The sequence below is a fragment of the Podarcis cretensis genome (genome assembly GCF_951804945.1).
Source record: "Podarcis cretensis genome assembly, chromosome: 13".
In the NCBI taxonomy this organism is placed as follows: domain Eukaryota; kingdom Metazoa; phylum Chordata; class Lepidosauria; order Squamata; family Lacertidae; genus Podarcis; species Podarcis cretensis.
Window position 1 is genome coordinate 33,507,254 of NC_137182.1, and position 13,155 is coordinate 33,520,408.

Sequence of the window (13,155 nt, forward strand, 5' to 3'; positions counted from 1 at the left end):
CCAAAGTTGTTGAGTTTTTTTTTCCACACCCACAAACAAAAAAAATGTACCCCCCCCCCACGGCTATTTTTAAGGGAAATTGGCAAAGATGATACTGCTGATACGGATTGCCATACTTGCGGATTTTATGCCCAGACACTGCTTTTGACTGCAGTATTCTGGATATGTCTGGTAAATTCCGGACGTAGGTCAACCTTAGTTAACTTTTCTGAGTGTATAGTGCTCTTTTGACTACATAAGCAACAACACAGCCTGAACGTCAAAAGTATCTTATTCACACATACACATAGTGGCCTATGCTGACAAAATGGCTATTCTCATGAGGCATCAAAATCAGAAACAGCACCCCTAGGCTAGCCCCCATTTATGTGACATGTAAAAAGTGTTGTAAACAAAGCCCATCTCATGGAAGCTAGCTGGTACCACCTATTCTAGACACAGTCCTATAAAACCTGGCAATTCAGATATGTATACTTTATATACGCCATCACAAAAATGCTTAGGTATATATATTACAAATTACCGTAACTCAGTTGGTAAAGCATGAGACTCAGCCTCAAGGTCAAGGGTTCGAGTCCTCCGTTGAGCAGAAATTTTCCTATACTGCAGCAGGCTGGGCTTGATCCTTGCGGTCCCTTCCAACTCTACAATTCTATAATGAATTAACATCAACAATAATAAAATAGTATCAAAACAACATGTGCCAAAACATGACAAAATTGGACAGGGCGGGCAGGGGAGAGATATGATAAGGAGTCAGAGAAACAATATAAAAATACTGTCTATTTATTCCAAACTTTTCAAATATAATGGTGTCTATCAAGGGCCTTAAGACTGCAATTCTGTAGTCACTCACTGGGCAGGAAGTCCTATTGTGCATAACAGGTTTTACTTTCAAGTACTTGAACTGTAAGGCCACGTTCCTATACCCACCAACGTAAAATAAGGCCGATTGAATTCCATGGGACTTACATGTATTGGTCTAGGATTGTACTGCAAAGCGTGTCAAAACCATCCAATTTATAAAACACAACGTCTTTCCCTTGGGAAGTTGGCTCACTGACATTTCAAACCATTTTCTTCCTCATCAAGATCCCACTTTACACACAAACATGTAGCCTGTTAAGAGTTGATGGGGAAAAGAAAAAAATTACATCATCAAGGGAAACCCCTTTAGAACATGTAACAACGTGTCTCTCTCTCTCTCTCTCTCCTCTGTAATGCACGCAGTAACTAACTCCCAAGGGCAAAGCATTTCACAGCCAAGCTGAAAATATCTACTTTCTTAAAATACATATTCTATCGGATGAGAACCTACTATCAAGGCTGCCTCTTGCATAATCACAGTCATTATTCAGTCTGGCAATTCATTACCAAAGTGGATATTTCAGCTTGGCTGAGGAAGAATAAGGATAAAGGTAAAGGTAAAGGTACCCCTGCCCGTACGGGCCAGTCTTGACAGACTCTGGGGTTGTGCGCCCATCTCACTCAAGAGGCCAGGGGCCTATTTTCTCAGTGTATTTATGACATATGTAAGAATAAGGATACATATGTCATAAATACACTGAGAAAATAAGATGTAAGGTTCTAATCTTCAGAGATGTATTATTCTGCACTCTGTACTTTCCTGAGGGCTGAGGAGTGCTGGGGTACTGCCACTGGGTCCCCCCCCTTTTTTGAATGAAACATTCCTTGGGGATTTAAGATGTCTGCAATATTCAACTTATTGATAAATGCAGAAGTAAATGGAAGCAAACAGGCATACCTGAAGCACAGAGGGGTCTGAAAAGAGGGTGCTGGTGAGTTCCCAAAGATACAGTTGCAGTTCCAGCTAGAAACTTGAAACTCTTGAACCCATGGCCCTGAGCTGAAGAGTCCCATACGCTTCCAACTGAGCCATGCATGTATGTACATGCAGTACCCAAGCAGCTGGATCTAGCCGCTGTTTCTGAACCCAGAGAGAGTGATGCTACATCAGAGACATTGTGGTGAATTAAAATGTCGGCTGGAATTGGCTGCTCAGAGAACCAGGCTGAATCTTTTTTTAAAAAAGCAAGCACGGTTCAGGGCAGGTGGGACTTGCAAGGATGTTGAGGCCTGGCTGCTGCCCAAGGATGCCAGGTTGAGCTTGCATCTTCCAAACTGCCAACTGTGGTCTCTGCCCCTCTTGACCCCCTCATGCCAGCTTTGCTTGTCGATAAAACATCCACAACCATAAAGATTAAGGGCTTGGGGGGTCATATTTAAGCAGATTCTAAGCCAGTGGTGAGTGGTCAATTACAACGAATGGGGCACTGCTTCACCAAGCTCAGTCTGCCCTCAACCAACCACCAGCTTGCCTGTCATCTCGCAACCAGTCCGGGGGGTAGCGTTGCCTATCAGCTTCCTGCTCCTTAGCCCCCTCCACCACCTGTGGGTCTGCCTGCCTTCTGCTCCAGCAGTCCCAATGGGCCTCGGCCATGAGTACTTTCATGCAAATACAGTGGTACCTCGGGTTAAGTACTTAATTCGTTCTGGAGGTCCGTACTTAACCTGAAACTGTTCTTAACCTGAAGCACCACTTTAGCTAATGGGGCCTCCTGCTGCTGCCGCACTGCCGGAGCACAAGTTCTGTTCTCATCCTGAAGCAAAGTTCTTAACCTGAAGCGCTATTTCTGGGTTAGCGGAGTCTGTAACCTGAAGCGTATGTAACTTGAAGCGTATGTAACCCAAGGTACCACTGTAAGCATGCTTTGTGTTTCTTTCCGATTTTTTGCTCCATCGACGGAGACGGGCTAAGCTTATCCATTGAATTTTCAACTCTGTTCGTAGCAAAAGCAGGGGGGAAAATACTTTAGGACGATGCAGAAATCTTCATCTTTTGAATTCAAGTGGACAAGGAAAGGCTGAGGAGGGGGTGTCAGGTGATGGGGTTAACAACAACAGGCATTCCAGCCGCAGCGAGTGGGACAAAGCAACGCTCACAGCAACAAGGCCCGCTTATGAATGAGACTCACAACATCTGATTCACATTATTTCCACCCATGCACATTTCTTTTTTGTTTAAAGCCAGGGTCAGCAAGGGCTGTATAGACTGTGCAGGACATTCTGTTAATGATTTGCCTTTGGGTCGCTGCTGCTGCTGCTGAGGCACATGAGAAGATTAATAAAGACCTTCTGAAGAAGAAGCAGGCAGGCTGAGCTTGGGGCAAGCGGGTGGGAGATTTAGCTGCCCACTACTCTTTGGCAGTAGACGTTATCCCACCCATCCCTGCAATTTTGCTGCGGTCTCCTGGAACTTCTCCTGCTCCCTGCACATCCGAGGAAGCCATATTATTGCACAGGTGAGTAAGCAGATTTAGAGGAAATTGAGTCTCTGTGTGTGTGTTCCTGCAAATGCGACATCAAGCTTACTCTCTCAAGAAGGTTGCTATGCTCCACCTCCTGCCGGGCATTGGCTGGTTCGCCTGTGGCCCTTACAGATTCTACATGCCGTGGGGCAAAGAGGGCTCATGTATCAGTACTGCACAGCACATAGAAACAACATTAAAGCAGGGCCCACACAAGGAAATACCTACTATTGGGTCCTGTTCAGCAGTCCGGTTACTGGTTCCATATAGGCCCTAGTTCACATTCCTAGATATGAGGGGCAAAGAGCCATCTGGCTCATTCAGGAATATTCCAGGCCTGCTTCCTGATTGTCACCTCTTATTAAAACAACAACAACTAGACTTTTTTCTTTTTTCTTTTTTACTTTTGGAGAGAGAAAGGAACAGTGTGAGACAATATTGTTGTTGCTAACAGAAAACACCAACACCTGCAAAAACATAGAAAAAAGGAGGTGCATAATTTGAGTTGCTCCCCAAATCACGATGATCACTTCACTGAACTATCGTTGTGCAGCAGCTAGGAATACTAATGCCTGGCTTTAGCTGGAGCAGCAAAGGTAGCCATGCCCTTGTAACCTCCAAGTTTGACTACTATGATCTGTCCTTCAAGTTGGTTCAAGAATTGCAACTAGTGCCACAGTCAGGATGCTTATGGGAGTGACAGGCTGGGTATAAATTCCATCTTAAAGCAGCTTCCCTGGTTACCAGTTGTTTTCTAGGCCCAATTCAAGGTGCTTACGGTTACAGTCCTGGACAGTGTGGGGCCCAAAGATAGAAGAGAATGTCTTCTTCGAATATGGATCTATGGATGAGGTTTGCTGGTTGCCCCACACAGTAAAGACGTATGTAGTGCTGGGGCCTATGAAGAGCTTGTTCAATGGCAGCTCCACATCTATGGAAAGCTCTCCTCATTGAGGTGCACCTAGCTTGGCTCAAGGGCTTTCATGACTGGCCACAGCTTAGTGGGGCAAGGAGACTTCTTTGGCTGGCCTTCCTGCAGTTCCCTCCATTGGCCAGGACACAGTGATGGCAAACCTCCATTCAAAACCATTGTGTGATTGGATCCTGACACCTGAACACACTCTACAGTAGACCCACCCGTCTGCATCAAGAATCCACAGTTTCACTGATGCTTTGTCCCCATGTTGAACTCTCTTTTTTTGCTCCATAGGAGATGGCTGTCCAGTATGTCCATTATAAGGGGATAAAGTTCCCCCCTGGATATAACTCTGTGGAGAACCTTTGCTTTGCTGAGAATGAGTTTGAAGTGCGAGATGACGACATCTTCAACGTGACTTACCCCAAGTCTGGTAGGAGTGGGATTCCTGCTCAGGAATCGGGTGGGGAACGGGATTTCAAAACGGAAAGACATTCTGCATTTGTATAGAATCACAGAATGAACAGCCCTGCCCATTATGTTTGGACCTACTATGAATTCAGGCCAGCTTTGTCCTAAACAAATTATTACAATGCCTTCTTTTCTCGTGCACTTGCAAAAAATGTAGCTGTTTTTATGTGCTTCTGTAATTTGCTTCCCACCCCTGGAAACATTTGTAGTTGTTTAGTTTTTAGGGGGGAGGAATTAAAGGACACACATAACTGAATTTGGAAACTGGATAATTAGGCCTTAACATTCTTTAGAAAGACTTAAGGTTTTAAATTCTGTAATAGTAGCCTGAAACACCGAATTTCAAAAAAGAAATATGGGATTGCTCAAAATCCAAAATCAAATTTGCTTGATTCAGAATTGATTCAGATTCAAATGTTGCTTGAATTTGAATGTTTGGGAAATGTTATTAAGGATGTAATCCTCTATCCACTTTCCTGAGAGTAAACCCCATTGAACTCAAAGGGATGCACTTATGAGTTGGCATGTACAGGAAGGTTTGCACTGCATATTTTGAAATCAAATTCAAAGCCTTGTTTTCTTCTTCACCACTCCCAGTCCCAAATTTTGAACCAGATTTAGATGTAGGAATTGTGGTGGATTGCTTTGCAAATGGCTTTGGGCCAGCCACTGTTAGAAAATGATGGTGTGCTTGGCTTAAAGTAAAATGAATTTGTGGGTACCGACAAAATAACAACCCTCATTAAAGCTGTGGATTTCTTTCTTTCTTTCCTTGATCAAGGAACAGTGTGGATGATTGAGATCCTCAGCTTGATCCTCAATGGAGGTAATCCAAACTGGAATCAATCTGTGCTTAATTCCTGTCGTGCCCCCTGGTTCACCACCCAGCTAGGCCTGGAGGCAGCGCATCTCCTCCCACCTCCACGGCTGCTCACCTGTCACCTCCCCATTCATATCTTCCCCAAAGCCTTCTTTAGCTCCAAAGCTAAGGTGAGTAAAAGGTGGCAGAGCCTAGGGGCACTGCCATGGTGATTGCTTGTGCGTGAAGGGAAGGACATCTTTGAAAATGGAAAATAACTTTTCATTTGATCCAGGAGTGAAGGAGAAAAACAAACCATTTTGTAGTACTGTGGGTCTAGCCCATTCAGCACGAATGGGCTCCATGTTGGGTGTGCAGCTTATTTACAGAGGTGGGGGAAAATTTTGTCATTAAAGTTTTGGTTATAACTCCAGGCCAGACTTTTTTTTTTGCTTCAAGTACCTTAAGCTATTTTCATTGCAAGGACTCAAAAACCAAAATTATAACTACATAGTATAGTTGAGTTAAAGTGATCAGTGTTGGTGTTGCCATATTCACCAGTGAACCATATTCCAGGTCTCATCTGTACCTGCCCTTGGCATCTCACTGTTATCACTCTGAATGGCAAAAGCCATTTTTCATCGCAGAGGTTCCGCCTTGGATCATGCAAAGTTCCAAATTTTACAACATAATGCTCAGGTGGTTTCCTTGTAGTCACCCTAAGACAGTGTTCACCCACTGATAATGCCCCCCCAATTAACAAAAGTTTCTCCCTTAGGTGGTGTACACACTGAGGGACCCCAGGGATGTACTTGTTTCTTACTATCATTTCTCCAAGATGTGTGTCCCCTTTGAGAACCCCGAATCCTTCAACCACTTCCTGGAGAGTTTCCTGAGTGGGGATGGTGAGTTGGATTGAGGGTGGGTGGCTGGAGGAGGAAGAAGAGGCTGGGACATTTGGGTGTCCTTGGTGGAAATCCAGTTCACGCGCTCAGCAGTTCATTGCCACAAGATGCAATGAGGATCCACTCGCTCAGGTGGCTTTCGAAATAACAGCTGAGACAAATTTATAGGGTATGGTTTATCTATAGGTTTTGAGCTGTGGCAGTCACAAGGGAAACTCCTTATGCCTATGGCCCTCCAGATATTGTTGGACACCCACACCATATATTTAAAGCACTTTTGCTTTAACAGTCATGCCTTCCCCCGAGGAATCAAATCAAAGAAATCGTTATTTGTTAAGGGTGCTGGGAATTGTGGCTCCATGTATGGCGTGACCCTCATTTGGGTTCCTGTTGTGTGGCTGCTTACCTGCATAAATCTATCTGTATGTGCAGAGACATGCCTTTTCGGACTCTTGGATGCATGTGTGGCAGTCAGGGTCAGGACCAGCAAGGTGCAGTGACATTGGGGCCAGGCCAGCTGGCTTGGTCCCATTCCCCCTTCTGTGCATTATCTTTAGTCATGGAGAGAACATAGGAAGCTTCCTTATTCTGAGTCAGACCATTGGTCTGCCTAGCCCAGTACTAGTCTACAATGACTGGCAGTGGCTCTCCAGGGTTTCAGGGAAGGGAAATTCCCAGGCCTAGCTGAAGATGCCAAAGATTGAACCTGGCACCTTCTGCCTGCAAAGCAGATGGTCTAACAGCGAGCTACATCCCTTCCTTGAAAAAAAAAAGGGGGGGTCTGTAAAAAGTATTTCCACCACCCATTGCTGATGTCTCTATCTCCATGTATTCCTTGGTGCAGTACCTTTTGGATCATGGTTTGACCACGTCACAGGTTGGATGAAGCTGAAAGGCAAAAGCAACCTCCTTTTCATCAGCTATGAGGAGCTGAAGCAGGTGAGAGCATGGGGCAGATAGGACCTTTTCCAAGGTTTCTGTAAAGCATCCTCCCCATTGGTAGAAAAATGAATGCAAACCTATTCCATGCGTTCTTCATTGGTAAGACAAATGAGACAATGTTTTAGCAAAGCGAAAATCAGGGTTGAATTCAACGCTGCACACGTGTAGTTCCACCCGCACAGCAGGACTTCCTGTTCTTCTCCTTGTACCTCACCCCCGAACTGTTCCAGACGGTCCCCCAACTTAATAGAGCAGATTTTGAAGTTGCAATGGGGAACAGGGGGCTGCAAGAGAGAGGAGGGGGAGATTCCACTGTCCAAATGGAAGTTTATAGACCAAGCAGAATGGCCATGCTGGTAGGGTTGGCTGTCAGACACAAAAGTAGTTTTTGAGCTATTTTTAAGGAAATTTGCCAAAATCTACACTTCCAACATGGGTTACAATGCGTCTGGACACTGTTTCAGACAGCCAAATCCTGACTATGTCTGGGAAATTCCGGATGTATGGCAGCCCTAGGTGTTGGATGCAACCCAGAATTCAAAAATGTCTGCTAGGTGATGGAGGGGAAAGACAATTTACACAGGAACCTCCCATACACCAAGCCAGATCATTGCTCCATCTAAGCTCAGTCTACTGAACTGTCTCACAGGTTTCATACAAGAGCCTTTCCCAGCCCAACCTAGTGATGCTAGGGACCTATCCTGAGCAAAGCATGTGCTCTTCCAGTTGCCCTATGCCACCTCCCATTTTTATTTCATTCATCCCATGAGTCACAACCTGTATTCCTTTTCCATTGTTATCAGTTCTTAAACTGCATCTTAAACATCACTTGAGCTGCACTCATGGACACACTTTCCTTGGAGCAAGTCCCCGGAGTAGACATGTACAGGATCGTGTTGTTCTTTATTTAAAGCGCTACCTCCTACTCATTTCCCCCCCAGGGTTGTTGCATTGGATATTGCAGTATCATAAACAGGCAGACACCATTATTAATATATGGTGAAACCTCTAGAAGCTGTCTCTAGTCTTTTGTCTTGGCTGTGATTACGTCTCAAGTTTTGTGCAAAAATTAGAACCCAGGGAATGATAACAAAGGGACTTGGGGTTAACTGGGAAACTGATTCTCTGGCTGTGCTCAGGATAAATAGGGCTTTGTATATTCTGCAGTTTTCTGACATGATGCAGGATGAGTGCACAATTCATCACCATGAGCATCTCAAATTTCATTAAAACACACACACTTCAGGATACAAAACCTTAAGACTGAAGTTCGGTATCAAAGAACATAGGCCTTACTTTTTCTGCTGCCTAGAACACTAGTCCCCTCTGTATCTGTTCAGGACCTGTTTGGTATTGTGGAACGCCTCTGCCATTTCCTAGGGAAAGAGCTCGATGAGGCAGCGATTGCATCAGTGGTGGAGAACACTTCCTTCGAAGCCATGAGGAGAAACGACATGTGCAACTCAACAATGCTTCCCAAGGAATTTATGGACCAAGAGAAAGGGACCTTCCTGAGGAAGGGTGAGGCTTGCTCCAGTAGCTTTTTCCATAGTTTCATAGGAGATGGGGGAAAGGGGGCATGGCGGACAGATCACAGATAAAGGAACAATCCAGCCAACATAGGTGAGAGAATTTGGGTGGCGCCACCAGTGACCTTGCACAATCAAATATGGCTGGGGCAAAGATGGAGTGAGGACAGGAGTGGGATGTGTGTGTGTGGTGACACAGCAGAATCTGCTGACACAGCAGAATCCTCTCCATGTCAGCAAGACCAGAGACACGCCACCCAAAAACCATTTATATTAATCAGTGCTGAGGCCATAGCCCTAAATTAAAAACCAGGCGATAATTAGCATGTATTAGTGAAACAGTAGAGCATTAGGTTGTTAATGGAGTGGGAGAGAGCAATGTAGTATCTTTGCCATTGCCTAAGAGACAGGCAGTGACAAAACAGAAGAGGAAAGTTAAGCAACTTGAGAAGATCTTGGCTGGCTGGCCATAACAGAGAGTCTAAATAAGTCTTCTGGCACACCAGCTCCATGGGAGAGAGAGAGAAAGAGAGAGAGAGAGAGAGAGAGAGAGAGAGAGAGAGAGATCTGAAGGCTTCTACTTTGACCTCTGACCCTCCTGACTCTGCCTTTGCACCGGTCACTTTTCCCTTTGCTGGAAGTGTCCTGCACAATTTCATTGGCAATTACAGGCACCCTTTGATCTAGTAGCACTGGCTTTTACAATGCTTATTTTCTCTGGCGGGCTGACTTGCAAAGTACTGAGCTCAGCTCCAGAGTTTAATCAAAGGTAGTTTGAATTGAATTGTTGACCATGTACTCATTTTCTAGGCATCTGTGGAGACTGGAAAACTCACTTCACGGTGGCACAGTCTGAATACTTTGACAAGGTTTACCAGGAGAAGATGGAGGGCCTGAAAGATATATTCCCTTGGGAATACACTAGGCAAGAGAACCACTTGGGAAAAGGCCTTAATTTCTGAACTGAAAGATGCCGCAGCTTAAGCTTGTCTATCTGTTACCAAGAAAGCCCTTCCTTAATCCTAAACCCTAAAGTACAGGCACTTTTTTGTAGGGGAAAAAATGTATGAGCTCAGAGCAATTCATAACATTTTTTATAATTTCACATGCTTCAGGGTGCTGGATGTGAACACATGTTATGCTTCAGGGCACAGAGTGGCACATGATGTATCATGTGAAGGCATCTACTGCAGTCATCTGGCTGAAGCTGGGCTGCATTGGAATTAGCAGGGGGAAACTGAGAGAGGCTGCCTTAAGTTGCACAGAAGAAAACGGGGATCTAATCATGTTTCTTTTTCAAAAGAAATATTATTAAGGCAAGCAACGAACAGCAACTGAATATAGCGATGCAACACACTATTAATCTCAAGATGGTAAATAGCAAAAGAAAGGCAAATTTTAAAATAATAATAATCAGTGCTTTTTTCTAAAAAATGTTTAGGGGTACAGTGGTACCTCAGGTTACATACGCTTCAGGTTACATACGCTTCAGGTTACAGACTCTGCTAACCGAGAAATAGTGCTTCAGGTTAAGAACTTTGCTTCAGGATGAGAACAGAAATTGTGCTCCGGTGGTGTGGCGGCAGCAGGAGGCCCCATTAGCTAAAGTGGTGCTTCAGGTTAAGAACAGTTTCAGGTTAAGAACGGACCTCCGGAACGAATTACGTACTTAACCTGAGGTACCACTGTACTCTCATTTTGACTCAAGAAAATCACCATTTTATAGTTCAAATAGGGAAAAAATAAATGCAGTAAATGGACAAAAGTACAAAATTCACAAAATGTTTAGGGGTATGTGTCCCCCAGCGTCCCCCCAGAAAAAAGAACTGATAATAATAATTATAACAACAACCACCACCAGTTTTACAGACAACCACAACAGAGATCATATTTTAGAATCAGCAGTGTGGATTTCAGAAAGTTATTATTCTAGAACGTTTGTGGGAAAGGGCTTCCATACCCCATAAAACAAACTTGAAGGTAGGATGGGTGGCAAAGGCAGAGAGGCCTGCAAAAGCATGTGTTTGGGGGGCAGCATTTTGATTTGAGCTAATCAGATGCCTTTCCTAACTAAACAGTTTTTAAAAATAAATAAATAAGTAAGTAAATAAATAACGGATTAAATTTATTTGTTCTTTTGGCTGCAAATCTGGAACCTGATCAAAGTTAAGTCACTTGTCTCCCACTCCTCTATTGCCAGCTTTTCTGGGTATAGGCATCTCCATCCTGCCTTGTCCTCCTTTGCTTTCAGGCTTATTAGCTCTGCTCAGTCGAAAAGCCTGGAAAGTTGTGTGTGTGTGTGTGTGTGTGTTTAGGTTTTTCCTGGAATTTAAACTTGTTCTGAAAGGGAAATCTAGAAGAAAGTAGCCCCTCCCCCTAGCTGGCATATGAAATATTGCTGATACAATGTCAGTCTGTTATGCGTGCGTTTGTGTGTGGCCCAGCTCCTATAAACTGGGGGGGGGCAGGGGGGGATACAAAAACCCGCTTGGAACTCACATTCTTGGAATCTCACATCCCAAAAGTATGAGGGTCGGTTGCGGTTACGTACTGGCAAGGAAACCGTATGGTATACTCATAAGTGGCATGGCTCAAAAGTATAAAAGTATTCACACTGCGGGATTCCTCCACATGCTGAGGACTGCCTTCCTGCCATACTCAAGAGCTTTATAGCGGCATCTGGCTTGTTAGTAGGTTTTAGTGGACTGTTTAGATGCAGCATGGTTCTTTGAATGTTATTGGTGAGAGAGAGTATTTTGAATGTGGTACTAGTAGATAGTAGTTTTCTTGGATTAATTAATGTTATGTTGTTGGGTACATAAGGACCCATCCTCATGCCTGTAGGCCTCCATCAAAATGATTCTGTTTTCGTGGTTTGCAGCTCATAGCCCAAAGACAATGTCTCATTTCTGAACCAGAGAGGTACTGAGGCTAAACTCTGCCTGGGAATTGCACCCCTGGAAGTGGCACTCTGCATGCGGTCAATAGCCATTCTCTTCTATAGCAACCTGCTTGGACTCTGACATTTCTATTGTCCCAAGGCAAGGGCAGCGAATCTCTTGGACTATAACCCGGGTCACTGGCCATGCCGGCTTGGGCTGATGGAAATTGGACTCCAGCAACATCTGGAGGGCCACAGGTTCCCCGCCCTTGTTTATGGCCAAGCATCTGGTTTAAGTTAAGCCAAACAAGCAGTTCCTGAATTGGGAAGGGAAGGAGAGAGAGAGAGAGAAAGAGAGAGAGAGAGAGAGAGAGAGAAGGCTCTTAATGAAATCCATAAGGTCCATGTGACTTCTCCCAATTTTCCACAAATCATGATCCCGCCCAGCCTTCTAAAAACAGTAGCTACGTGGGGGACAACAGCACATAAACTAAGGATCCCTCTGTCTCCGCTGTGGTCCAGCGGTCCTGCGAGCTCGCATTTCTCAAACTGTCTCAGCATCATTTGCTTAAATCATTTTTCTCCAGAGGATCGTGTGTGTGTGTGTGTGTGTGTGTGTGTGTGTGTGTGCAAGAAAAGCCTTGGCTTAAACGCCAAATCTGCCCGGGGAGTGCGAGCCCTTTTACCGGGCACCCTCCTGGTCTAATGAGCCTCCTCCTCCTCCCGTGCCTTAAAACAAGCGCGCTCTGCACACGCTCAGAAGCAGCCTCGCCTCTCGATTCGCAAACGTTCCGACATCGCCGGCCGAGCCCCGCCGCTGCAAAGCGGGCTGGAGGGACTGAGCTGCCTCGAGCTGCAAGCCGAGGCGCGATCATCCGGCTGGGGGAACTTGTGGCTCGGCTCTCAAGGGCACTCGTAGGCGGAGAGCGGAGGCGTCGGCTGAGCCTGGTCCCCCTCCGTCCCTCCCTTCCCCTCCCCTCCCCTCGCCTGCCTGCCTCCCCTCCCCTTCCCCTCCCCGCTCACTCGGCGCTGCCGCAGTCGCGCCTCCACGTGCCCTTGGCCGGGCTCCGGCGGGGACTGCAGCTGCAGGCAGCCGTGGCGTCGGGGGCCGGGATTTCTGCCAGGGGGTGGCTCCAGGCCGGGCTAGAGCCGGCCAAAGCGGGCGGCGGGGGCGCAGCGCGGAGTTCGGAGGCGGCGGCGGCAGCAGCTACAGAAGCAGCCGCCTCAGCAATAGATCAGGCGAGCCCGTCCCGTCGGTGAGCCCGCCTGTCTGCGCCATGGTGAGCCGCTGTGCGCTCTGCTGGGGGGCGGCGGGTGGTGGTGGTGGGGGCGGGCTGGGCAGGTAACGCGGTCTCCCGGGGTACGTGGGTGGGTTGCTAAGGG

The 13,155-nt window shown here is 46.0% G+C and overlaps 2 protein-coding genes across 6 annotated transcripts in view; both read left to right on the forward strand.

Annotated features, from left to right (window-relative positions):
• The first annotated feature begins 1,618 nt into the window (after nucleotides 1–1,618).
• Nucleotides 1,619–10,984, forward strand: SULT2A1 (sulfotransferase family 2A member 1). Of its 3 annotated transcripts, none has more exons than XM_079950976.1 (8): nucleotides 1,619–2,482; nucleotides 2,727–3,323; nucleotides 4,540–4,678; nucleotides 5,498–5,706; nucleotides 6,294–6,420; nucleotides 7,265–7,359; nucleotides 8,703–8,883; nucleotides 9,702–10,984. In XM_079950976.1, exons 3-8 carry the CDS (start codon nucleotides 4,543–4,545, stop codon nucleotides 9,851–9,853), a joined length of 900 nt encoding a protein of 299 aa, XP_079807102.1. In that variant the 5' UTR covers nucleotides 1,619–2,482; nucleotides 2,727–3,323; nucleotides 4,540–4,542; the 3' UTR covers nucleotides 9,854–10,984. The 3 variants fall into 3 exon arrangements, with proteins under 3 accessions (XP_079807102.1, XP_079807104.1, XP_079807103.1); XM_079950978.1 differs by having other exon boundaries at nucleotides 4,543–4,678; XM_079950977.1 differs by lacking the exons at nucleotides 1,619–2,482; nucleotides 2,727–3,323 and having other exon boundaries at nucleotides 3,467–4,678.
• Nucleotides 10,985–12,816: 1,832 nt separating this feature from the next.
• The window catches only part of ARHGEF40 (Rho guanine nucleotide exchange factor 40), a 40,258-nt gene continuing 39,919 nt past the window's right edge, over nucleotides 12,817–13,155 (forward strand). For all 3 annotated transcript variants that reach the window (XR_013832712.1, XM_079950652.1, XM_079950651.1), the window contains exon 1: nucleotides 12,817–13,052. Coding sequence is in view for 2 of the 3 variants with exons in the window: in XM_079950652.1 (XP_079806778.1) it covers nucleotides 13,050–13,052 (3 nt within the window). In the remaining variant the exon portion in view is untranslated. The remainder of the gene's footprint in view (nucleotides 13,053–13,155) is intronic.